This window comes from Muntiacus reevesi, chromosome 1 (assembly GCF_963930625.1).
Source record: "Muntiacus reevesi chromosome 1, mMunRee1.1, whole genome shotgun sequence".
NCBI classification, from domain to species: Eukaryota; Metazoa; Chordata; class Mammalia; order Artiodactyla; family Cervidae; genus Muntiacus; species Muntiacus reevesi.
In genome coordinates, this window is record NC_089249.1 from 59,944,824 (window position 1) to 59,968,590 (window position 23,767).

General features: G+C 47.3%; 1 protein-coding gene across 3 annotated transcripts in view; it reads left to right on the forward strand.

Annotated features, from left to right (window-relative positions):
* The window catches only part of PPARA (peroxisome proliferator activated receptor alpha), a 69,807-nt gene that overhangs the window by 40,616 nt on the left and 5,424 nt on the right, over window positions 1–23,767 (forward strand). For 2 of the 3 annotated variants that reach the window (XM_065945445.1, XM_065945452.1), the window contains exons 3-8: window positions 1,253–1,502; window positions 8,434–8,594; window positions 9,998–10,136; window positions 11,033–11,235; window positions 17,549–17,996; window positions 22,004–23,338. In XM_065945445.1, the coding sequence (XP_065801517.1) occupies window positions 1,289–1,502; window positions 8,434–8,594; window positions 9,998–10,136; window positions 11,033–11,235; window positions 17,549–17,996; window positions 22,004–22,251 (1,413 nt within the window). In that variant the 5' untranslated portion in view covers window positions 1,253–1,288 and the 3' untranslated portion in view covers window positions 22,252–23,338. Of the gene's footprint in view, window positions 1–1,252; window positions 1,503–8,433; window positions 8,595–9,997; window positions 10,137–11,032; window positions 11,236–17,548; window positions 17,997–22,003; window positions 23,339–23,767 lie in introns of those variants that run through there. The other variant, XR_010664435.1, reaches the window with a different exon arrangement.

The following is a 23,767-nucleotide window of genomic DNA, read 5'->3' on the forward strand; positions in this document are numbered from 1 at the left end:
CAGGCTACCATCCACGGGGTCGCAAAGAGTCAGACACGACTGAGCAGGCACACACAGGGGTCAGGACTCCCACACCGGAATCTGGGGGGCACGCTGCAGCCTGAAAGTGCCCACATAGAGAGCGTTCTTCTGTGTGTGAGTTGAAACAGCCTAGCACTCTCGGGGACTGACCTGTTTAGATTTTTGTAACACTAGAGGTGTTTGTCACTGTGTAGGCACTTTAGGAACACCTGCCTGCATGACGCATCCCACGTGCACAGAGAACATATAATATTGTGCCCAGCGTGCCTGCCAGCTGCCTGCCCCTCCCACTCCCCCCGGGACCCCAGCCAAGCCACACTGACCCGCTTGTGCCTGCAAGTACCCCCGCAGGCATCCATCCTGGGGGGCTTCACACTTGCCACTCCTTTGGCTGGAACATTCTCCCCAAGGCGTCTGCACAGCTCTCTCCCTTGTTCCTGCATGGGTCTGCGCCCTTTTAAGCGAAGCCCCCCCTGGCAGCCGTGCCCTCCCCAAACCCCTCCCACATCCTTGCATGCCCATCAGACAGTCCAGATGTGTCCCCGCCAGAAGGGCTGCCCTGGGGCAGCGGGAACTAAGCTTGTGTCCGCCTTCCTGCTATTTCCGTCTTCCTCCGTTACACAGAGGGCGCACAGCAACGCAGAGGGATTCCTGGCCAGGTCAGCTCTAGTTCCTGAGACGAGCTCTTGTTTAGAGATTTTCATTTTGGGGGCAGTTCCCTGGTGGTGCACTGGTGGCTCAGACGGTAAAGCGTCTGCCTACGATGTGGGAGACCCAGGTTCAATCCCTGGGTCGGGAAGATCTCCTGGAGAAGGAAATGGCAACCCACTCCAGTGTTCTTGCCTGGAAAATCCCATGGACGGAGGAACCTGGTAGGCTACAGTCCATGGGGTCGCAAAGAGTCGGACACGACTGAGCGACCTTGCTTTTCCCTGGTGGTGCAGTAGTTAGGATTCGGTTCTGTCACTGCCAAGGACCTGGGTTCAGCCCCTGGTCAGGGAACTGAGATCCTGCAAGTCACTTGACCAAAATAAAAAATAATAATAATAAAATTGTTCCTTTTCTTACTGAGCTTATCAAGAGTCAAGCGGAGGAAGGATGGCCGACAAAGTTACTCTTTTGTTTGTGAGTTCAGGTGTGTCTCCACTGGCCAGTGATGCTTCCATTCAAGGAAAGCCAGTGGTCCTCCGGATCTTCAGTGTTTTCACCGATGGCTTCTCTCTCCTCCCAGGAGATCGGAGCTAGGCAGTGGGACCAGCTCCTCCCGATGGAGATGGTGGACACAGAGAGCCCCATCGGTCCCCTCTCCCCACTGGAGGCTGATGATCTGGAAAGCCCGCTCTCGGCAGACTTCCTACAAGAGATGGGAACCATTCAAGAGATTTCTCAATCTATTGGGGAGGACAGTTCTGGAAGCTTCAGTTTTACAGAATACCAGTACTTAGGAAGTGGTCCAGGATCAGATGGCTCTGTTATTACAGGTAAGCGTACCACTTCCTGGAAAGCTTTACTCAGAAATGTTTTTTCCGCAGAGAACAGTGTTCTCTTCACCTGGAGGAGAAGTCACGTCTTTCTGCCTTGAAATCTTCAGCCACGAGAGCGTGGCATGCAGCGCCACTGGGCTTTCGCGGCATCTCACGGTGCCATCACATAAGTCGCATAATGCTTGAAATTCAGCCGGCAGCTGCTTTGTTTTTTTTAAATGCTCTGAGTTTATGTTTCTTTAAAGCAGATGCCTATTGTAATAAAAATCACTCTCTTGTCTGGAAATGGATATGAACCATCTCCTTACTCTTTTGTAAACTTTCATGTTTAGGATGGAAAAACAACAAAGTCCTCCTGCAGGGCGTGGAGAACTATTAAATTTGTCACTGTTGTTCAGTCACTCAGTTGTGTCCGACTCTTGGCAGCCCCGTGGGCTGCACTCCGCCTGGCTCCTTTATCCTCCACTGTCTCCCGGAGTTTGCTCACATCCACGTCCATTGAGTTGATGGTGTCATCTAACTATCTCATTCTCTGCCACCCTCTTCTCCTTTCGCCTTCAGTCTTTCCCAGCATCAGGGTCTTTTCCATATGGTAAACTGTAATGGAAAGGAATATTTTAAAAAAGAACATGTGTATGTATGTGTGTACAACTGAATCGCTTTTCTGAACAGCAGAAATTAACACAAGGTGGCATATCAACTATGCTTCAGTAAAAACAAAATATTAAAACTGTAAAAAAAACAAGGGATTTTAAGATGGTTATGGTAGGAAAAAACAAAGAACCACATCAGGCATTAGGCAAGGCAGAGACAAAGCAGTAAAAGGTGGGGTCTAGTCTGGTAACCTCGCTGGGAAAGAGGGGGTCACGGCACAGCCCATCTCTCTGGGCAACATGTAAGCCACCCCGGGGACTTCTGTGGCGGCCCAGTGGCTAGGACTCCACGCCTCCACTGCAGGGGACATGGGTTCAGTCCCTGGTTGCAGAGCTAAGGCTCTTCAAGCTTTGCAGCATGGCCCCTCCCAAAAAAAGCCGGGCTGGGATAATGTGGTGTCAGCTGCACCCCTGATTTAAAGGAAGCTCCTTTGGGGAGGACTTGACCCCACAGTCCTTCTTGGCAGGAGTGGGTGTTGAGTTGGGACTGGAGGAGTCAGGATTGAACCGGCCAGGAAGTGTGTTTACAGTTTACCCCTCTGATCGTGGGTGAGCCCGGCTCACCGAGAAGTTTCTCCCGGCGGCGTCTGGTGGGAGTTCTCTGTGTTCCCCCACCCCCATGACTCCCCTTGTGTCCAGGGCTCGCTCCCCCACCGTCTTCTCCTGTGTCCCCACGCCGGGAAGATGTTCCCGAGACCACGCGCTGACCTTCGGTGATGGTGGGAGAGGGAGGCTGGCGGTGCTGGCAGCCGTGTTCACGGATAAACCCGTGTCACGGTTTGAGAGCGCGGTTGAGCGTGCACGACCCAGCGAGCCTGCTTCACCTCACACACGAGGGTCTGCACTGCGGTGGCGTTTGTGATGGGGTGTGCACCGTGGCAGAAAGGAAGAAAGGGGAGCTTACAGAAAGTGACCAGACACACGTCCTTGACTCTCGGCCGCTGACCGCTAAGGTGGTGGGTGTGTGCTCATCCATTTTTACTTCACTCCAGTTCTCCTTGTCAAGGTTAATTAACCCTTTTGATCATTTAGAATCATCTCGTAATCCGTAAAATCTGTATCTCCTTGCTAGATTTTTCACTGCTACTGTTACCACTTCATTTGAGAGAGAAAATGATTTCTTATTTGTAAATTCGGTTTTTCATCCTTGTCTCTAATGGTGATATTTCTAAGTTGTGTAAACTGCAGATACAGGAGGGCCCCCTATAAAATGTGTTCACGGTAAACTGTACACCTAGGAGACTGGACGGGTGAGACTGCTCTGCCAGTCTGTATTTCCCGCCCTACCCACAATGTTTCTTAGCCAGCTTTATTGACATAAAAACTTCACATATTCAAACAGTGCAATCAGATGCACACACACGCACACACGGACTTGTGAAGCCGTCAGCACAATCAAACGGCAGCCCCGTCACCCCAGAGTTTACCTGTCCCCCCTACACCTCCCTCCCTCGCAAAGGAACCACAGGTCTGCTTTCTATCTTCAGCCAGTTTGTGTTTCCTAGAATTTTATGTAAATGGAATCATGCAGCGTGTTCTCTTTTTAGTCTAACTCCTTTCACTCAGCCAAATTATCTTTAGATTCATCTGCATTGACAGCATGTATCAGCAGTTCCTCTTTTAAAATTCCCTGTCTGGGTTTACCGCAGTTTGTTTGTCCACGTTGTTGATAAACGTCTGGTTGTCTCCGGGTCTTGGCTGTTACAGATACAGCTGCTGGGAAGGTTCATGTCCACACTTCTGTGTGAACAGTGCTTCCACTTCTCTTGGGTAAATAGGTGTGGAATGGATCCCGTTCTTCTGCTTCTTTGCATGTTTTTTTTACAGTTTATTTTTAGATACCATTCATTGTGGATTTTGTTGGTGATGGCTATTTTATATTTACATAAATATTCTTAAATCCTGTTCTGGGAGGCAGTTAAGTTTTAACGTGGAAAATGCTGATCCTTTCAGGTCCTGTGGTTAAGCTTTGTTAGATGGGACCAGAGCAGTGCTGATCTAGAGGTAATTTGCCCCAGTTCTGAGGCAAAACCCTTTCGAGTGTTTTACCCAGGGTCCTAACAATTCTGAGATACCCCGTACTGTTCCCTCCAAGCATTTGAGGCTGCTCTTGGAGTATCTTTTTTTTACCTTCCTTTTTCTTTTTTTTTTTTTTTTTTGGCCACACTCCACAGCTTGCGAAATCTTAATTTTCCCAACCAAAGATTGAACCTGAGCCCTTGGCAGTAAAAGCCTGGGGTTCTAACCACAGGACCGCCAGGAAATTCCCTGGAGTATCTTTCCTCTTAGGCTCTCTCAGCTGATGGAGCAGACATATATGTACACATACAAACCCACATATGTACACATGGCTGTATTTCTATATACAGCTGTCTGCCTCTATGTTAAGGTAATATGAGTTCAAACAAATGTCTGCACCTCTAATCCACCACCTCATGGGTCACTCTAGCCTCTTCTTCTTATCTGTGAGCTCACACTCCAAACAGTATCCACCATCCATCTAACCAACCATCCATCCATCCATCCACCATCCAATTATCCATCCATCATCCATCCATCCATCTACTATCTGTCCATCTACCATCCACCCATCATCCATCCATCCACCATCATTAAGTGAACATTTAGTTTTTCATTTCCAGTGGAGTGCCTGCTACTTCTGCTTCACTGACGATGCCAAAGCCTTTGACTGTGTGGATCACAACAAACTGTGGAAAATTCTTCAAGAGATGGGAATATCAGACCACCTTACCTTCCTCCTGAGAAACCTGCATGCAGATCAAGAAGCAACAGTTAGAATTGGACATGGAACAACAGTTTAGTTCCAGATTGGTAAAGGAGTACGTCAAGGCTGCTGTATATTGTCACCCTGCTTATTTAACTTATATGCAGAGTACATCATGCGAAATGTGGGCTGGATGAAGCACAAGCTGGAATCAAGATGGCTGGGAGAAATATCAATAATCTCAGATACGCAGATGACACCACCCTTATGGCAGAAAGCAAAGAGGAACTAAAGAACCTCTTGATGAAGGTGAAACAGGAGAGTGAAAAAGCTGACTTAAAACTCAACATTCAAAAAACTAAGACTGTAACATCTGGTCCCATTGCTTCATGGCAAATAGATGGGGAAACAGTGGAAATAGTGACAGACTATTTTCTTGGGCTCCAAAATCACTGCAGATGGTGACTGCAGCCATGAAATTGAAACATGCTTGCTCCTTGGAAGAAAAGCTCTGACAAAATTAGATAGCGTATCGAAAAGCAGAGACATTGCTTTGCCTACGTCAAAGTTATGTTTTTTTCCAGTAGTCATGTACGGATGTGAGAGCTGGACAATAAAAAAGGCTGAGCACTGAAGAATCGATGCCTTCGAACTGTGGTGTTGGAGAACACTCTTGAGAGTCCCTTGGACTTCAAGGAGATCCAACCAGTCTATCCTAAAGGAAATCAGTCCTGAATATTCATTGGAAGGACTGATGCTGAAACTGAAGCTCCAATACTTTGGCCACCTGATGTGAAGAACTGACTCCTTGGAAAAGACCCTGATGCTGGGAAAGATTGAAGGAGGGAGGAGAAGGGGACGACAGAGGATGAGATGGTTGGATGGCATCATCGACTCGATGGACATGAGTTTGAGCAAGCTCCAGGTGTTGGTGATGGACAGGGAGGCCTGTCGTGCTGCAGTCCATGGGGTCACAAAGAGTTGGACACGACGGAATGACAGAACAGCAAGTACAGAGACATTAGAATTGCTCACCCAGAGCCCTGTCGGAAACAGCCCTATCAGTGAGGACAGAGAACAGGTGCAACTCCTCTTTCCTGTGGACTCACAGACTCCATGCATTTCCAAGGTCATGCAGGCCAACATCTTCATCTAGGTTTCCTACAAATGTTCCCCACGTTTGTGATATAATTAGGTTGTATAATTGCATTCTCTGTGACATTCTGGGGCCTCTGGACCTCCTCAATTATTTTTGTTTATTTGTACACCTTGAAGTTCACTCTGAACTGTAAAACTCTGTGGATTTTGACAAATAAATTATGTTGTGTATTCACCATTACAATTTCATATGAATAGTTTCACCACCTCGAAAAAACCACTGTGCTTCACCTATTCAACCCTGCCTCCCCCATCCCCACTCCAGCCTCTGATCTTTTTACCACCTATAGCTCTGCCTTTCTCCAAATGTCAGATATTAAGAACTACATATGTAGCCTTTTGGAACTGACTTTACCTATTGAGGGGCCTCTTAATTTTTGGCAATTAAGTGTAAAGCTGCTAAAGCACTGTCCGCAATAGCCAAGGCATGGAAACCTCCTAAACGTCCATTGACAGAGGAATGGATAAGGATGATATGGTACATATGTACGTACAATGGAATATCACTCAGCCATTTAAAAAAAATGAAGTAATTTCTTCATTTTTCTCAGCCTTGGAGCAACATGGATGCAACTGGAGATTCTCATACTAAGTAAGTCGTGAAGAGAGAGACCAATATCATATGACATCACCTATGTGTGGGATCTAAAACATGACAAGAAATGAGCATATTTACAAAACAGAGACACACAGACGTAGAGAGCAGACTTGTGGTTACCAAGGGAGAGGAGGGGGAGGGAGGGGAGGATTGGGAGTTGGAATTAGCAGATGCAAATTAGTAAAGACAGGTGGATAAACGACGAGGTCCTACTGTATAGCATAGGAACCACCTTCAATATCCTGTGACGAACCATGATGAAACAAACATGTGTGTATAACTGAGTCACTTTTCTGTACGGCAGTAATTAAACACAACATTGTAAATCAACTATACTTCAGTAAAATGTTTTAAAAAGAATAAAGTTGCTGAAAACATTCACATGTAGGTTTTTGTGTGGACACACGTTTTCAAATAACTTTTGTCAACATTATTATCGTTGTTCAGTTGCAAAGTCTAGTCCAACTCTTTGTGACCCCATGGACTGCAGCATGCCAGGCCTCCCTGTCCATCACCAAGTCCCGGAGTTTACTCAAACTCGTGTCCATCGAGTCAGTGATGCCATCCAACCATCTCATCCTCTGTCGTCCCCTTCTCTTGCCTTCTGTCTTTCCCAGCATCAGGGTCTTTTCCAAGGAGTCAGTTCTTTGCATCAGGTAGCCAGTGTATTGGAGTTTCAGCTTCAGCATCAGTCCTTCCAATGAATATTCAGGACTGATTTCCTTTAGGATGAGCTGGTTGGATCTCCTTGATGTTCAAGGGACTCTCAAGAGTCTCCTCCATTACCGTGTGTCAATATCTAGCAGTGTGATTCTTTAAGACTGTTTTGCTTCATAAGAAGCTGCCAAACTGTCTTTCAAAGTGGCTGCACCAATCTGCTTCCCTAGAATGAGAGTGTCTTTTCCTCCACCTCCTCACCATCATTTGATGGTGACAGCTTTTTTTATTTTAGCCATTCTAATAGCTGTCTCGTTTTAATTCACAGTTTCACAGTGACCATTGATAGGAAGCACATTTTCATGTTCTTGCTTGCTATCTGTGTGTCTTCTTCAGCCAGATATCTACTCAGATCCTTTGCCTGTTTTTAACTGAGCTTTTTAGTTTCATTACTGTCAAGTTGTGAGACTCGTTCGTGCATTTTGGATGCAAGTCTATTCCTGGGTGTGTGTTTTGCAAATAGCTTCCCCCAGTCTGTGACTTGTCTTTTCATTTTCTTAACAGTGTCTTCTGCAGAGCAGGAGTTTTTAATTTTAAGAAAGCCCAACTTCTTTTTTTCTTGGGTTGTGCTTCTGGGTTGCCCACATGGATTTTTATTGTCTTTCTGGTGCAATTTACTGAGTTAACAAGTACGAAAGGGCTGGAAGGGAGGATGCAAAAAAAAGCAAGTCTGTGTAGGACACTTCAGTTTCTGGCAATGAAGAATAAAGCTGTTGTGAGCATTCGTGTGTATAGGCTGCTTGGGAAGTGGCCTTTTCTATGGGGCCAAGATTTGGCCCATTTTGTTTTGATTTTTATGGAGTGAAGAGTATAGTTTTTTTTTTTTTTTTCAGTTGGGGAGTCCTTGGCTGGGGGAGCTTCCAGATGTCCCCGCCCGGGTCGCTGTGGGAGGGCTGGGCCAGGACTGACGCAGGAAGGGAGCCCTACCCACCCGCTGAAGCCTCCCCAGCGAAAGCCCAGGGCGGTGGAGAGGGGGAGCTGGGGGGTGGGTAGGCGGGGATCAGATCCTCAGAAAGCTGGCCTAGATGGTGGATGGTGAGAGCTTGGAAGTTCATCAACCTCCCCCTTCTTTCCTAGACACCCTGTCCCCGGCCTCGAGCCCCTCGTCCGTCTCCTACCCCACGATCCCTGGCAGCACTGAGGAGTCAGCCAGTGTCGCCCTGAACATCGAGTGCAGGATCTGTGGGGACAAAGCCTCTGGCTACCACTACGGCGTCCACGCGTGCGAGGGCTGCAAGGTACGGGGCCTGGGTGCGGACAAAGTGGCCTTTCAGGGACCACGTCTGCTTCCCTTTATTTTATACGCAAATATTTGTTGTTAGTGAGAAAGATCTGCTAAAGGGCGTCCCTGGTGGCTCAGTGGTAGAGAATCCGCCTGCGCTGCAGGAGCCGCAGGAGACGCGGGCTCAGTCCCTGGGTGGGGAAGGTCCCCGGAGAAGGAAATGGCAACCCGCTCCAGTATTCTTGCCTGGAAAATGCCATGGACAAGAAGAGCCTGGCGGGCTACAGTCCACGGGGTGGCCCAGAGTCGGACACGACGGAAGTGGCTCGGTACAAACACGGGAAAGCCGTCGATCAGAAACCGATCCCAGCAGCAGGCTCATTTCGCTCTGTGGAGAGCCTGTGGCGTGTTGCTGGGCTGCTCTTTATACGTGATGAGGCAAGTGTGCTGTTTGAAAGAGAATGAGCCACGGTGAGGCTGCGGCCTTCACGGGGATGCAAGGTCAGAGAGCTTCGGCACACATCCTCTCTCCATCGTCCTCAGAAGGCCGCGGAGGGCGGTGGTCCTCCTGAGCATCGGCCACGTCAGGACCCCGCAGCAGGTGCCGGCCCACGGCCCAACCCTGGGCCAAGCCTTTCCCAGCCGCTGCGGCACGCCCTGCCATTTGCCTTGGGTCCAGGGGCCCGTCCACCTGAAACCGCGGGCTCCACAGCGTGTAGCTTGCTCCTTGCAAAGTTATCTTTCCACTGGGCCATGATTTAGTCACCTATGTTTACTTTGGGTTTTTTTAAAGTTGTGTCTCACTGGGTAAAGTTTAAGATGCTTTTATAAAGCAAGAAAGTTATTTACAACCAGCTGGCCTCCCTTTATTATATAATCTTTATCTTTTAGACAGTTTATGTTCTCCCACAAAAATGCTTAGAACATTTTCATCACCCATGTGAACCTGTTCTCTGAGAAGAGAAAGTCACATTTGTAGAAATCTTAGCTGGGTGGAGTTACTCTTTGGGGGACTGTGTGTTTGCCTAGGTGAGGATGTATTGGTATTACTTTGAATTTTGCCTCATTTCTTACTTTTCCTTTTCCATGTAATGAAATTTCAAAATTTCAGGTTGCCTCAATTATATCAGACTTTTTTTAAAAAGTTAAGAACTTTATTTATTTATTTGCCCGTGCTGTGCTGCAAGTGGGATCTCGTTCCCCAGCCAGGGATCAAACCTGCGCCCCCTGCACAGGGAGCGCAGACTCTTAACTACGGGCCCACCAGGGAAGTCCCTACATCGGACTTTTTAGATGAACCATTTCTCTACATTTAGTTCATCTTAAAAGAGACAATAAATGAACAAGAAGCGTGAATAAAGGAATGGCATTGATTCATCAGTGGTCTTACTCTTTAACAAACTGTATGTTAATCCGCAGGGTTTCTTTAGGCGAACGATTCGGCTGAAGCTGGTGTATGACAAATGTGACCGTAGTTGCAAGATTCAGAAGAAGAATCGGAATAAGTGCCAGTACTGTCGTTTCCACAAGTGCCTTTCGGTCGGGATGTCCCATAATGGTAGGTAAGGTTGCCTCTCAAACTCTACCCACCCACGCCTCCGTCTTCCTCCCTCATGGGCTCAGAATGAGCTGTACTTTGATGAATGTGCTGCGGCATTTAATACTCAGGTCATTTTGTAACACAAGAGCCTAAGGAAGTAAGTCTCAAAGAGCAGAGATCCAGTAGAGCTCTTGGAATTATGGTTAGAAACTTCAAATGGTGAAACTTGGATATAAGATTTTGCAACCAACTGGAAATCACAGAGATAATGTTCATATCTTATATATGAAGTGTGTGCCATTTCAAACATTTTACCATATTATAAGTTTAATTACATTCAATCTTACTCTTATTTTAATATCTTACTTTTGGCCATGTGGTATGTGGGATCCTTTCCCAAGCAGGGATCAAACCCATGCTCCCTGCATTGGAAGCGTGGAGTCCTAACGACTGGACCACCAGGGAAGACCCCTACTTTTATTTTAAAACTACTACGTGAAAGTAAGTTTAAAATGATGTTCGTAAGAGTTGCATGTCTGCCTTCTGAAGGAGAAAAAGGTAACAGTTAACTCCTTCTAAGCTCACTTTCATCTCCTTGATTGGAAGGGTCAATTATATACTTAATGACATGAAATGACCTTGAGCCCGTCCTATTGGTGAAGTGAGTAATGGTGCTAATTTTTATTTTAACCTTTTGGTTTTAAAAGTCTGGGATATATGGAGTTTGAGTAGTACGTTCACCTCTCCGAGGGAGAAAGCTGAGTCGTGGAGAAGTGCGTTCTAACTTCCTGGTAACGTTCGGCCACAGTTTAACGCGTGGTGTGAACTTTCCCTGCAGCTCTTAGTCATCACTCCCCGTTATGTCCTTCATTTCTCTGTTTTCCATGATTCCGTATCTCCACTCTGGCCCCCAGCGATTCGTTTTGGACGAATGCCAAGATCTGAAAAAGCAAAGTTGAAAGCAGAAATCCTCACATGTGAACATGACCTAGAAGATTCCGAAACCGCAGATCTCAAGTCTCTGGCCAAGAGGATTTATGAGGCCTACTTGAAGAACTTCAACATGAACAAGGTCAAGGCCCGGGTCATCCTTGCCGGGAAGACCAACAACAATCCGGTGGGTGGCTCTGCTCTGCTTGTTACAGTCTGTCGGGCTCCCTGGGCCACCCGTCAGCACGCGTCATAGCAGAGGGTGGAGGAAGTATGTTCTGAATGTTGAGAAAATAATATTTATCCCCAAGGCAAACGACAGACAATGCAATGGAAACATTTTCATGCAGAGACTATGAAACTCAGCCTGACAGCAATTCCTATCCATTTGATCCACCTCAAAGCTCCCAGCAACCAAGTTAGTATGCTGACTGGTAATTAATGTGCCCCAAAACTCTGTTTAACAGTTTACCAGATTCTAGAGCTGTGTAAGTGATTTTTTCTTAATCTCAGAAAATGAAACCATTCCCTTCTGACTCAAAATGTGCCCTTGTATCCTTGCTCCTAAAAAAATACTCTCTCCCCTCCAGTGTTCCCCCTTCCTACCCACCCCTCATCTGCTTTTTCTCCAGGGAGAAGCAAAGGACAGCTCCAGGCTTAGAAGGGGTCCTCTTGTTTTCATTAACTTTATTTTTCCTGTCTTTTGGACGGTTCTGGACCTTTTTGGGAGCAACTAAGAATGTCCCTAGTGCACCTGACCCCCAGCCACAGTGAGCCAAGCCTCTGTCTCCGTTACAGGACTGATCTCAGAGTGGCCTTCAAAGCAGGGCATGGCCCGAGGTTGGCAAATCAAGACGTTCTGCCTCTTCCCTATGAGCGTGGTGCAACAGGTTTAATTTGTACTAATGAGTAGCTGGAAGCCATCCCTGTTGGGAATTACAAGCTGGAACTTTTAGTCACAGGAGAGTAAAGCATTTCACAAGCTGCTTACTTTCATGAACACACCCAGCCTCTTTTTTACTGAGTCTTTTCATTCTTCGGTGATTTCTCCAATGAAATAGGCTGAGGTACTTTAGAAGGGTTTGAGCAAACTCTCGTTAAATTGGTAAAGCTGCACCCACGCTGGGCCAGCACAGACTCAGTCCTTTCCACATCATAGGGGTGAAAGCAAAGTAACCTTTCACCTTTGAATTTCTTTCCTGGAAATGACTGGTATAGCCCAAGTTGTTGCTGTTGTTCAGTTGCTAAATCATGTCTGACTCTTTGCGACCCCACGGACTGCAGCACACCAGACTTCCCTGTCCTTCACCATCTCCCAGAGTTTGCTCACTCATGTGCATTGAGTCGGTGATGCCATCCAACCATCTCATCCTCTGTCGTCCCCTTCTCCTCCCACCTTCAATCTTTCCCAGCATCGGGATCTTTTCCAGTGAGTCAGCTCTTCCCATCGGGTGGCCAAAGTATTTTAACTTCAGCCTCAGCATCAGTCCTTCCAATGAATAGTCAGGGTTGATTTCCTTTAGGATTGACTGGTTTGATCTTGTAGTCCAAATTTTTTATCTCTTTGAATCTTTTGAGATGTTGCTGAGATCTTCTACTTCTCCCTTGGGTTTTCAGATGTAAAGCAAACTTAAAAGTCATCTTTACTCTGAGCCAAACACTTTTGTTTAATATTAACTTGATTTCCGTACAGTATCTTTCCCATACCTCACTGAGGTCCACGTACTCCAAGGAGGAGCCCATCACCCAAGGCCAGAGTGGAAACCTGGACAGTTGAGGACTATCACACAGTGACTTGGGGAGAGGAATCTGTGTTTTGGCCTTAAGGAAATAAATAATAGACAAGCAGTCTAGGACTGGGCTTCACTGGATAGGAAAAGTGGAGTTCAGGATACCGCTAAGGGTCTGTCTCTAGCTTCTGCCCCCACCTCCAAACCACCGCATCACGGGTACCACTTGGAGAGGGGGTGTCCAGGGGACAGTCACTGCCTTTGATGACCCTGTTTGCTCCCAGGTGGGCTCACTTCCCACCCCATGCCCTGAATACATGGAGATGTGGCCCTTCTCCTGTCTATCTGGCCTGCCCAGGGCACGCCAGAGCTTGTAGCATCCAACTCGGGGCCACCATCTCGGCTGCTCCATCTGTGCTCAGACAGAGGCAGAGCTGCCCACACAGGGTGGGTCTTGGACTGACACCCCCTCCCACCACGCCCCGGGGTCTGGCCTGCTGTGCTGTGTTGAAATATCATACCTATAACTTCAGTTGTCAGTATGCTGAAAAACATACTGTTTTATACTGTATCGAGAAATGTGTAGTAAAACCTCATCAAGAACTTGTTAGATAATGTCATCCAAAGCAATTCTACCAAATAACTCACAATTAAATTTCTCCTAAAAGATGGCGCTGCCTAAGTTTTCACAGAAAATGCTCTTTGAATGTGTTTCGGAAATGAACTCTTATAGGGAACACCGTTAACACACATAGAACACTTCAGGTGTGAGCAAAAAAAAAAAATGTTATCAGTGAGGGGAGCCTTCTGGACTCGGCCTGGGATGCTTTGGGGTGGGTGCTCCCCAGGTGGCGCTGGTGGTAAAGAAGCCACCTGCCCATGCAGGCGACCTAAAGAGATGAGGGTGTGGTCCCTGGGTCAGGAAGGTCTCCGGAGGAGGGCATGTCAACCCGCTCCAATGTTCTTGCCTGGGGAATTCAACAGAGGAGCCTGGAGGGCTACAGTCCATACATAGGACCACGAAGAGGGTGGCTAAAGGGACTCAGCATGCATGCACGCACGATTCTGAGGGGAAAGCGGACAGCTTTCTGCCTTGTACTGTTTAAACTTTTTATGATGTGCTTCACTGATTTGAAATGACCACCTGTAACATCAGATATATTCATATTCAAGCTTGAGTAGAAAAGGCTCATTCCGAAGTTAAATGAAAGCTTCCAGGATTTCTAAAATGGTCTAATGGATAATATTTCTCAAAAAAGTTTGGCAAACTTTCAAGGGTCTTACTCTACAATTTCTCTTTGGCTATAACAAACGTGATTTTAAATGTTCACACCTGTTTTGAATCCAAATGGTTTCTAATTTTGCCTGTTAATGAGGCCTGCCTTCTAAAACCCAACTGATAATTTTATAAAAATGAAATACTTGTTATGATCGAAGTCTTCATTTATGAAAGAATGTTTCACGTAAAACTAGTCCAGGGCCGGCATCCTGGGTGTGTGTGCTGTCTCACACCGCCCCCTGCGTAGCGGGCCCTGTGCTGGGGTTTCATGCTCTCTGTCACTGTCTTGAAAGTCTTAATCGCTTCTGAGTAAGTGACTGGCATGTTGTGCTAGGCCCTGAAAATTATGTAGCCAGTCTGTGCTAGTCCTATGAAATGTCCTACCAATAATAATAATAATAAATAGGCATTCTGCAGTCAAACACTGGAAACCACTGCTTATGCTAACCCAGTTCTTATTTTTTTAATAAATTTTTTTAGCAGGTGATTTCTTTTTTAAAAAATATTTATTTGGTTGCATCAGGTCTTAGTTGAGGCGTGAGATCTTTCATTGTGGCGCACAGACTCTCTAGTTTGGGCTCAGCAGCATGCGATGTGGGATCTTAGTTCCCCGACCAGGGATTGAACTGGCATTCCCTGCATTGCAAGGCCTTAACCATTGGACCACCAGGGAAGTCCCTAACTCCATTCTTAAAGATTGACGGTGTACACTCATTATGTTAAAGACGCTGGCAGACCATAACTTCGTTTAGCTCAGTATTTTTCCAGTGTTTTTTTTTAACAGCAAAACTCATTTTTTAAAAAATTCATGTAACATTTTTTATTTCTGCTGAATGTGCTTTTAAAAACTCAGTGGTCTGTATAAAGTCAAGGTGGCCTTATATTGTATTTTCTGAAATTGAGGGAATACTGCCATCTATTCTTTAAAAACATTTTTCTAGTCCACCTTAAATCCAAGCTCCAACTTCATAGAAACTGCCCCCAAACTTTCCCCCCAAAAGGTCAACCTGTCCTGCTTTTAAAGTTTTCGAAAAAAGATAGTTTTAGTCTTTCTCCATTAAATCTGAGATTGTTCGAAATTTGGCTTTAACTTTTGTATTCGGGATGTTTGCAGTCCTTCACAGATAATTTAAAAAATACTCCCTTGCCTCAGATGCAAAATCAGATTCTTTTTTTTTTTTTTTTTTGGTTCAAGACTATCTTGCGAATTCTAATTCTGTTTAGACATTTCGAAGACAGTGTGTCAGATCATCCCAGCACCTCCGCCTCTGTGCCAGGTACCCACAGGTGCCCTGCGGGTGGCTCATCCCGATGCCCGTGAGCCCAGAAAGGGCGCACGTCACGCCATGGGGCCCGGAGGCACTGTCAGTGATGTGATCTGCCCACTGCAGAGTGGTTCTTAAAATCACTGGGTGCCCGTCCACTCAGTGTTTGTCCAGCGGGGGCTGAACATAATGCCTCAGCCCGCGTCCTCACCGGCCTGTAGAAGAGTCAGAGTGCTCCCTCGGAGACTGCCGTTTCTTCTGCTCCGCATGAAGACCTGGCTGCATTTTGGCTGCAGTGTTTATCTGTGCCCGTTTTCCCAAGTCCCACCAGATACACCGTCTCTTCTGAGCACACTGGCTCCAAATCCATGGCCCGCCATCTTATCTGTCCTCCACTGTGTTAGTCACTCAGTCATGTCCAACTCTTTGCAACCCCATGGACTATAGCCCGTCAGCCTCCTCTGTCCATGGGATTCTCCAAGGAAGACTACTGGAGTGGATTGCTATCCCTTTTCTAGGGGATCTTCCCGGCCCAGGGATCGAACCCAGGTGTCCCGCATTCAAGGCAGATTCTTTCCCACCTGAGCTACCAGGGCAGCCCATTAGATCTTTATAAAATGATACGACTGGTGGGCCACGTTTCGGGAGCTGCCACAAGCATTTGGAGATTGTGGAGACTGTTTCAGAATGTGGAGCAGCGGTGGGGAGATTTCAGTCTCCTGCACCAGGAAAGAGGGTCCTGCAAGGCTTTCCGGTTTATCCCCAGAGAGCAAGGGTTTAACAGTGCGTGTTTGTTTAGTTCTACACAGATGCCAACTTTCTGAGTTACATTTATTTACATGCAAAATTTATTCATTCAATAGTCAGTGTTGGATAAGTTATCTCTAATGTTCATAAAATGGAAAAACTAAAAATTACTGGTATGAATAATTTTCCTGGAGGAGGGCATGGCAACCCACTCCAGTATTCTTGCCTGGAGAATCCCATGGACAAGAGGAGCCTGGCAGGGATATGGTCCATGGGGTCGCAAAGAGTCTGATACGACTGAAGCGATTTAGCACGCATGCACGTATGAACAATTTACCAAGTGAAAGTGAAGTTGCTCACTCGTGTTCAACTCTTTGCAACCCTATGGACTGTAGCCTGCCAGGTTCCTCCATCCACGGGATTTTACAGGCACGAATACTGGAGTGGGTTGCCATTTCCTTCTCCAGGGGATCTTCCTGACCCAGGGATCGAACCTGGGTTTCCTGCATTGCAAGCAGATTCTTTACTGTCTGAACCACCAGGAAATCCCAACTTACCAAAAGTTCATAATTAAAATAGTACATATTCCCCAATGATCAGTGACTATGATCATTTCACTTGTTTTATCACTTTTCATTGATTTAAATATGACTTTGCCAAAATAAACACTAGGATTTGTCTTTTTAGAGTCTCTGGAATAAATGAACCATTATTGTTTATAGCTCAAGGCTTGAAGCCCTTGTAGCTCAGGGCTTCCCTTTTAGCTAAGTTGGTAAAGAATCTGCCGCAAGGCAGGAGACCCGGGTTCGATTCCTGGGTGGGAAGATCCCCTGGAGAAGGAAATGACTACCCAGTCCAGTATTCTTGCCTAGAGGATCCCATGGACAGAGGAGCCTGGCGGGCTGCAGTCCACGGGGTCACAAGAGTCAGGCACAACTGAGCAACTAAAGCACCAAACCACCCTTGTTTATAGAAAAAAAGACTTATTGTAATGACTGGCTATTACAGTAGTATTTGGGAATCCAGAGAAAATTGTCAAATATTTAGAGTGGTTAGCTATATTCCCTTTCTTGTGAGCTTTATTGCCAAAATCAGTACTTCCCTTTGTTGCTGTTGGCTGTGCTGCAAGGCATGTGGGATCTTAGTTCCCTGACCAGGGATTGAACCCAGGCCCAAAGCAGTGGAATCACGGAATCCTAACGACTGGACTGCCAGGGAAGTCCTTCTCTTCCTTAGCAGTGAAATTCCCACCCAGTTTCAGGCGATGATGATGGCTATCTTTTTCGATGTGTGTTGTCCTCTATTAAAAGTCTTTTTGTCCCCAACTAATTTTGAGGTTGTTTAAGAATGAGGACTGTGTTTTGTACGTGCTTTGATTCTCAGGTGGCTGAAATACAGTGACTACTCATCAGTTTCATGATAATTATGAAGACAGCTTGTCGCCAATCAGCCGACTGATTCCAGTGTCTTTATTTCCAGCCTTTCGTCATCCACGACATGGAGACGCTGTGTATGGCCGAGAAGACCCTGGTGGCCAAGCTGGTGGCCAACGGCATCCAGAACAAGGAGGCGGAAGTCCGCATCTTCCACTGCTGCCAGTGCACGTCCGTGGAAACCGTCACTGAGCTCACGGAGTTCGCCAAGTCCATCCCGGGCTTTGCAAACCTGGACTTGAATGACCAGGTCACTCTGCTGAAGTACGGTGTTTACGAAGCCATATTTGCGATGCTGTCTTCTGTGATGAATAAAGACGGGATGTTGGTAGCCTATGGGAATGGCTTCATAACCCGTGAATTCCTTAAAAGCCTAAGAAAACCCTTCTGTGATATCATGGAGCCCAAGTTCGACTTTGCGATGAAGTTCAACGCACTGGAGCTGGACGACAGTGATATCTCCCTCTTTGTGGCTGCTATCATTTGCTGTGGAGGTAGGCTGCTGATCTTCCGTCGTTGGGGCCAGGGTGCTTCCGGCCTCCTGTCTCCAGGGCCTGGCCGCGCTAAATCTGATGTGAGTGGGATGGAGCCGCCACTGGGGGGAGGTGGGGAGGGCGTCCGCGCTCCCACAGTGACACTAACCAGGATCCAGTGAGGAGGAGCGCCGTGTTGGATCATACCGTAGCAAAGGTGCTCTTTCCTGTTCAGAGCTTTCACTTTTTATCTTTAACCGTTCTTACTTTATACTGGAGCATAGTTGGTTTACAGTGTTGTTAGTTTCAGGTGTACGGGGACGTGAGTCAGATACACGTACACGGACGTCTCTTCTTTTTCAGACTATTTTCCCATTTAGGTTGTTAGAGCGCAGTAGGTCCCTGTGGCACACAGCAGGTCTCTGCTGATTATTTTAGGTACGGCAGTGCGCCTACGTCAATCCCAAACTTCATGTTGCTTTATATAAAACACATTATCCGCCTACCGAGCAGGGTATGTGGGTTCAGTCCCTGGGTCAGGAAGGTTCCACGGAGAAGGAAATGGCAACCCAGAGGAGACTCCTGGGCTGCAGCTCACGGGGTCGCAGAAGAGTCGGCACGGCTGCGCGACTGAGTGACAAGACGGCAATGCATTTGTGAAGCAGGAATATGTCCCTGTGGATCCACACAAATAAATATTTCATTTGTAACAGGATGTACTATATCACGGTAGTGGCTCAGGCAGTAAAGAATCTGCCTGAAATGCAGGAGACCTGGGTTCGATCCCTGGCTCAGGAAGATCCCCTGGAGAAGGGAACGGCAACCCACTCCAGTAATAAAATATATTAGGGGGCATTTTCCTGGTGACTCAGCAGTAAAGAATCCATTTGTCAATGCAGGAGATGCAGGTTTGATCCCTCGGTTGGGAAGATTCCCTGGAGAAGGAAATGGCAACCCACTCCAGTATTCTTGCCTGGGAAATCCCATGGACAGAGGAGCCTGGCAGGCTACAGTCCATGGGGTCACAAAGAGTCGGGCATGACTGAAGGATTAAACAACAACAAAATATATTAAGTATCATTAATAATTAAAATTTACTGATATCTATTATTATCATGGGCTTCCCTGGTGGCTCAGCTGGTAAAGAATCCGCCTGCAATGCGGGACACCTAGGTTTTATCCCTGGGTTGGGAAGATCCCCTGGAGAAGGGAAAGGCTACGCACTCCAGGATTCTGGCCTGGAGAATCCCATGGACCGTATCGTCCATGGGGGCGCAAGGAGTCAGACACGACTGAGTGACTTTCACGTTCATCATTATCACGCCCACTATTATATATCAGATTTAATTGCAGTAATACCACAAAGTGTTTGTGTTATAATAACACCGTCACACTCAGTCAGCCTCCACACGCGTTGGTTCTGCAGCTGAAGAGTCAGCTGTGGATGGAAAACATCAGAAAAAAAATTCCAGAAGGTTCCAAAAAACAGAACTTCAACTTGCCGCACACTGGCAACTGTTCACATACTGTTTACACTGACTGAGGCATTACAGGTGGTCGAGAAGCGATGTAATATGTTTGAGAGGATGTGCACGGGTTATGGGCCGTTTTATGTAGGGGGCGTGAGCTTTCATGGAATTAGGTGTTTCAGTTCAGTTCAGTTCAGTTCAGTTGCTCAGTCGTGTCCAACTCTTTGCGACCCCATGAACCACAGCACGCCAGGCCTCCCTGTCCACCACCAACTCCCGGAGTCCACCCAAACCCATGTCCATCGAGTCAATGATGCCATCCAACCATCTCATCCTCTGTCGTCCCCTTCTCCTCCTGCCCTCAATCTCTTCCAGCATCAGGGTCTTTTCAAATGAGTCAGCTCTTCGTCTTAGGTGGCCGAAGTATTGGAGTTTCAGCTTCAGCACCAGTCCTTCCAGTGAATATTCAGGACTGATCTCCATTAGGATGGACTGGTTGGATCTCCCAGCAGTCCAAGGGACTCTCAAGGGATCCTGGAACCATCCCCACAGATCCCATGGGACGACCGTGTTATAACTGTCGCTATAGTCTTGTGTCCGTGTTGCAGACAGTATTCTATAACGTGCCACACGGACGTTAGCCCAGTTGCTGTCTGTATTGGTGTACTTATGCAATTTCAAAATGAAAACATCAGTAGTCAGCTAACAGGTATGACTGCACAGTATGCTTTGCCAGAGGAAATGGATTCCAGTGGAGGAAAACCTGGGCCTCTGTGCGGGGAGCTAGCTCTGCAGAGTTTTGGCTCAGCCTCCCGTTCCTTTAAATAGCCCTGTCCTGGGTCTAAGAAGGTCATCCCTCTACTGTAAACTCGGCTGACCCAACCCAGCCACGAGGGAGACCCACGGGGCCATGCTGCCTGAAGCTGTAGCGCCCCCTGTGAGTCCCTCACTCGCGGAATTGAGGCCGGCCGCAGTGGCCCCAACCCTGGACACAGAGCTGGGTGAGGGTGGCCCAGTTCCGCGAGGTCTGTCCCTCTGGCCTCCAGCTGGGCACAGTCAGGTGGAGGTAAAAAGCAGAGTGGCAAGGCAGTCGTACATAACCTGTCACTGTCCTTTGCATGCTCAAGATGCGGTGTGGTGGGGAAAGTGATGCATGACTGTTTATATAAGTAGTGTGACCGCAGTTTTATAAAAGAAATTATAATCAGATCAGAAAAATACCTGGTGAGATATACATGAAATCTGTATGATGGGGTACAATTATGAAGTGGGATTCACTTATTATTTTTTTTAAACTTCTCTCTTTAAAAACCTAATATTTATTTTACAACCCCCGCCCCACCCCTCACCCCACCGCCCCCGCCAAAAATGACAAGTCCATATTTTGTGCAACACTTTTGAAAACCCTAGTGATGTGTGGGATTCCAAAGAGAGCGCTGCCTGTTAAATATGGATGGCGGGAGCTGATCTTTCTGAATCTTTCAGGATGCGCAGTCTGAGCTGTCCCAGGGGCCGGGTGCCCGTGTCTGAGCCACCCTGGGGAGGTCACCTGGTGTCCACCTCGCTTTTCCTGCTCCAAGCCTCCCCTCTCCAGCTGTCCTCAGCCCCCTCTCCAGCCTGTATCCATTCCCTCATTCCTTTCCGGCTCCACCTACTTTTTGACTGATTTATATTAGAAGGTGGGCTTCCCAGATGGCACAGCAGTAAAGAATTTTCCTGCCAATGCAAGAGACACGAGTTCAACCCCTAGGTCAGGAAGATCCCCTGGAGAAGGAAATGGCAACCCACTCCAGTATTCTTGCCTGGGAAATCCCATGGACGGAGGAGCCTGGGGGGTCGCAGAGAGTCGGACACGACTGAAGTGACTGAGCACACATATTCACACACATCAGAAGGTGCCTGGGACGGCGCTTTATACCACAAAACCTACGTTGCACATAATCACACTCCTCACACATTGTTGAAATGGAGTACCTAAGAAGATGCAGGAAGAAGGATATCATTTTCCATATTAGGCACAAGTAGGTTGTATGTATAGCTGCTACTCCTAATGTTTTGGGGGTTTACCCCTGACAGGTGGCCATCAGATAAACTCTAAATGAAGCAGTCACCCTGTAAGCTAGCTACTGGTTTTAAGGTCACAGAAATACTGAGAGGGACTTCCCTTGTGGTCCAGCAGCTAAGGCTCCTCGAGGCCAGTGGAGAGGGCCCAGGTTCGATCCTTGATCAGGGAACTAGATCCCACATGCCCCAGTGAAGACAGAAGATCCCGTGAGTTGCAGCCATGACCTGTTGCAACCAAATAAATAAAATGCATTAAAAAAAAAAAAAGAAATATTTAGGAACGAGTATTCCTCCTGTTTTATCCCAGGCCCAGCGATTTGGGAAAAATGTAGCTCTGTCTTCCAGGCAAGTGGACTGTGTGTAAAGGCGGCTGAGCTTTGGGTAAGAAATGCAGAGTCTGGTCAGGATGTTTGGTTTCTCAGACCGGAAGCCTGTTACTAGGCATTAACGTGCTGGTCACGCCACTCAAACCTCTCTCCTCTCTCCTGAGGGTAGATCGGCCCGGCCTCCTAAACGTAGGACACATTGAAAAAATGCAGGAGGGCATCGTGCACGTGCTCAAACTCCACCTACAGAACAACCATCCTGACGACGTCTTCCTCTTCCCAAAACTCCTGCAAAAGATGGCAGACCTGCGGCAGCTGGTCACGGAGCACGCGCAGCTGGTGCAGGTGATCAAGAAGACGGAGGCGGACGCCGCCCTGCACCCGCTGCTGCAGGAGATCTACAGGGACATGTACTGACGTCCCGGCCGTGCGCGCGGAAAAGGGGCTTCTCGCGGGCTTTCAGAGGCGACGGCACTGCGGAGGAGAGACGGGAGCAACGCAGCTTTGCACAAGTGTCCACCATGGAAGCCCTGGAACCACGGGAAGTCCACTCGCTAGGTAACCGGAACGCTAGTCCACGTTTCTGTTTTGTAACCACTTCTTCTGAGAGCAGTGCAGAGTCTTGAGATGCTGGTGAGAAGCAGCTACTAGTCAGGACTTGGGAAATGATGGGGAATGGTGTTCAGCGGTCTGATGTTTAATGTGCCTGATGTGAATCAATGCAGATTTCTTTATATCATGTTAGGAATTTATCAGTGAATTAACCTCAAAATACGTGGTCTCTCTGCCCTTTTTACCACTTTTTGACTGTTGTGCCCTTTTATAATTTTGAAAACTAATCAGCACTTTTAAATTTTTATAATCCTGTAAACATAGACGTCTCCAAAGGTTAAGTATTTTAAAAGCAGTGAAATATTTATTTGGAAGACTTCGGTTCTGTTTCCTGAATTCGAAGAAAGACAACGTGCTATTTTTGAATCACAGGATTTAGAATGTCAAAGAATGATTTCAATAAGCTTATTGAAATGCATCGGTTGTTTCGTTTCAGTTTGCTGTTTTTGTGGTTGTAAGTAATATGTGGAAAAGCCTGTTCCCAGGCGTGTGTAGAAGATTCCAGAAAGCCATGTCTCAAGGCCACTCTGGACTCGCTCCCCTCCCTGTTTTAAGCTAGCACCTGTGGTCAACAGGAACAGGAGGGACTCTGAAGTGTCGTCTGCTTCCCATTCCTCTCGGCTCGATTCCCTATCAAACCTGAATCCACCGAGCCGAGCTGTTTGGGGGCCAGGGTCGTGTCTCCAGGGGCAAACTGACAAGTTATTTGTAAATCTTGCTCCAGGCCCCCTCTGTCAAGGCAGCTCCTTGGTCTTTTTCTACGTTGCTTTTCTAAATATGCAGCTTTCTTTCTTTTTGACCCCTGTTGGTGGTAGCTGCTCCCTGGGGTGGAGAGGACAAGGCATCTGTGACTTTATAGCGTGCGGGTGGGGCACGGGGGTGGGGACAGGGGTCTGATCTGGAGAATGGGCCAGGGTGGGGGCAGGGTTGGGGGGTGGAAATGAAATGGTTTTATTTGGTCTCAGGATTTACAACAGGCCAGTGGTTTTTGCAAGGATTTCAAGAGTTGTCTCCTTTTCCAGCTACATATATAAGGTGGTTTTACCAAAGTCTAAAATGTCTGATTCAGCCTTAAAGGTCAAGTTTTCAACCTCAGTCCAGTTTGGAGGCAGTGTGGATTATGGTTTTTGTCTAGAGCACATGGTCCTGTCCACCACTCGGATTAACTGTCCCGTCAGAGAGCTGCCAGAGTGCCTCCCCATCCCCCAGCCGGTTCAGCCCCTGGACGCCTCCTGGGCCAGCAGCATTTCTGACCCTTGATGCCCCTCCCCCTCTGTCTTTAGGACATTTGGTTCTAGAAGGTCATTATTATCTGCTGTTA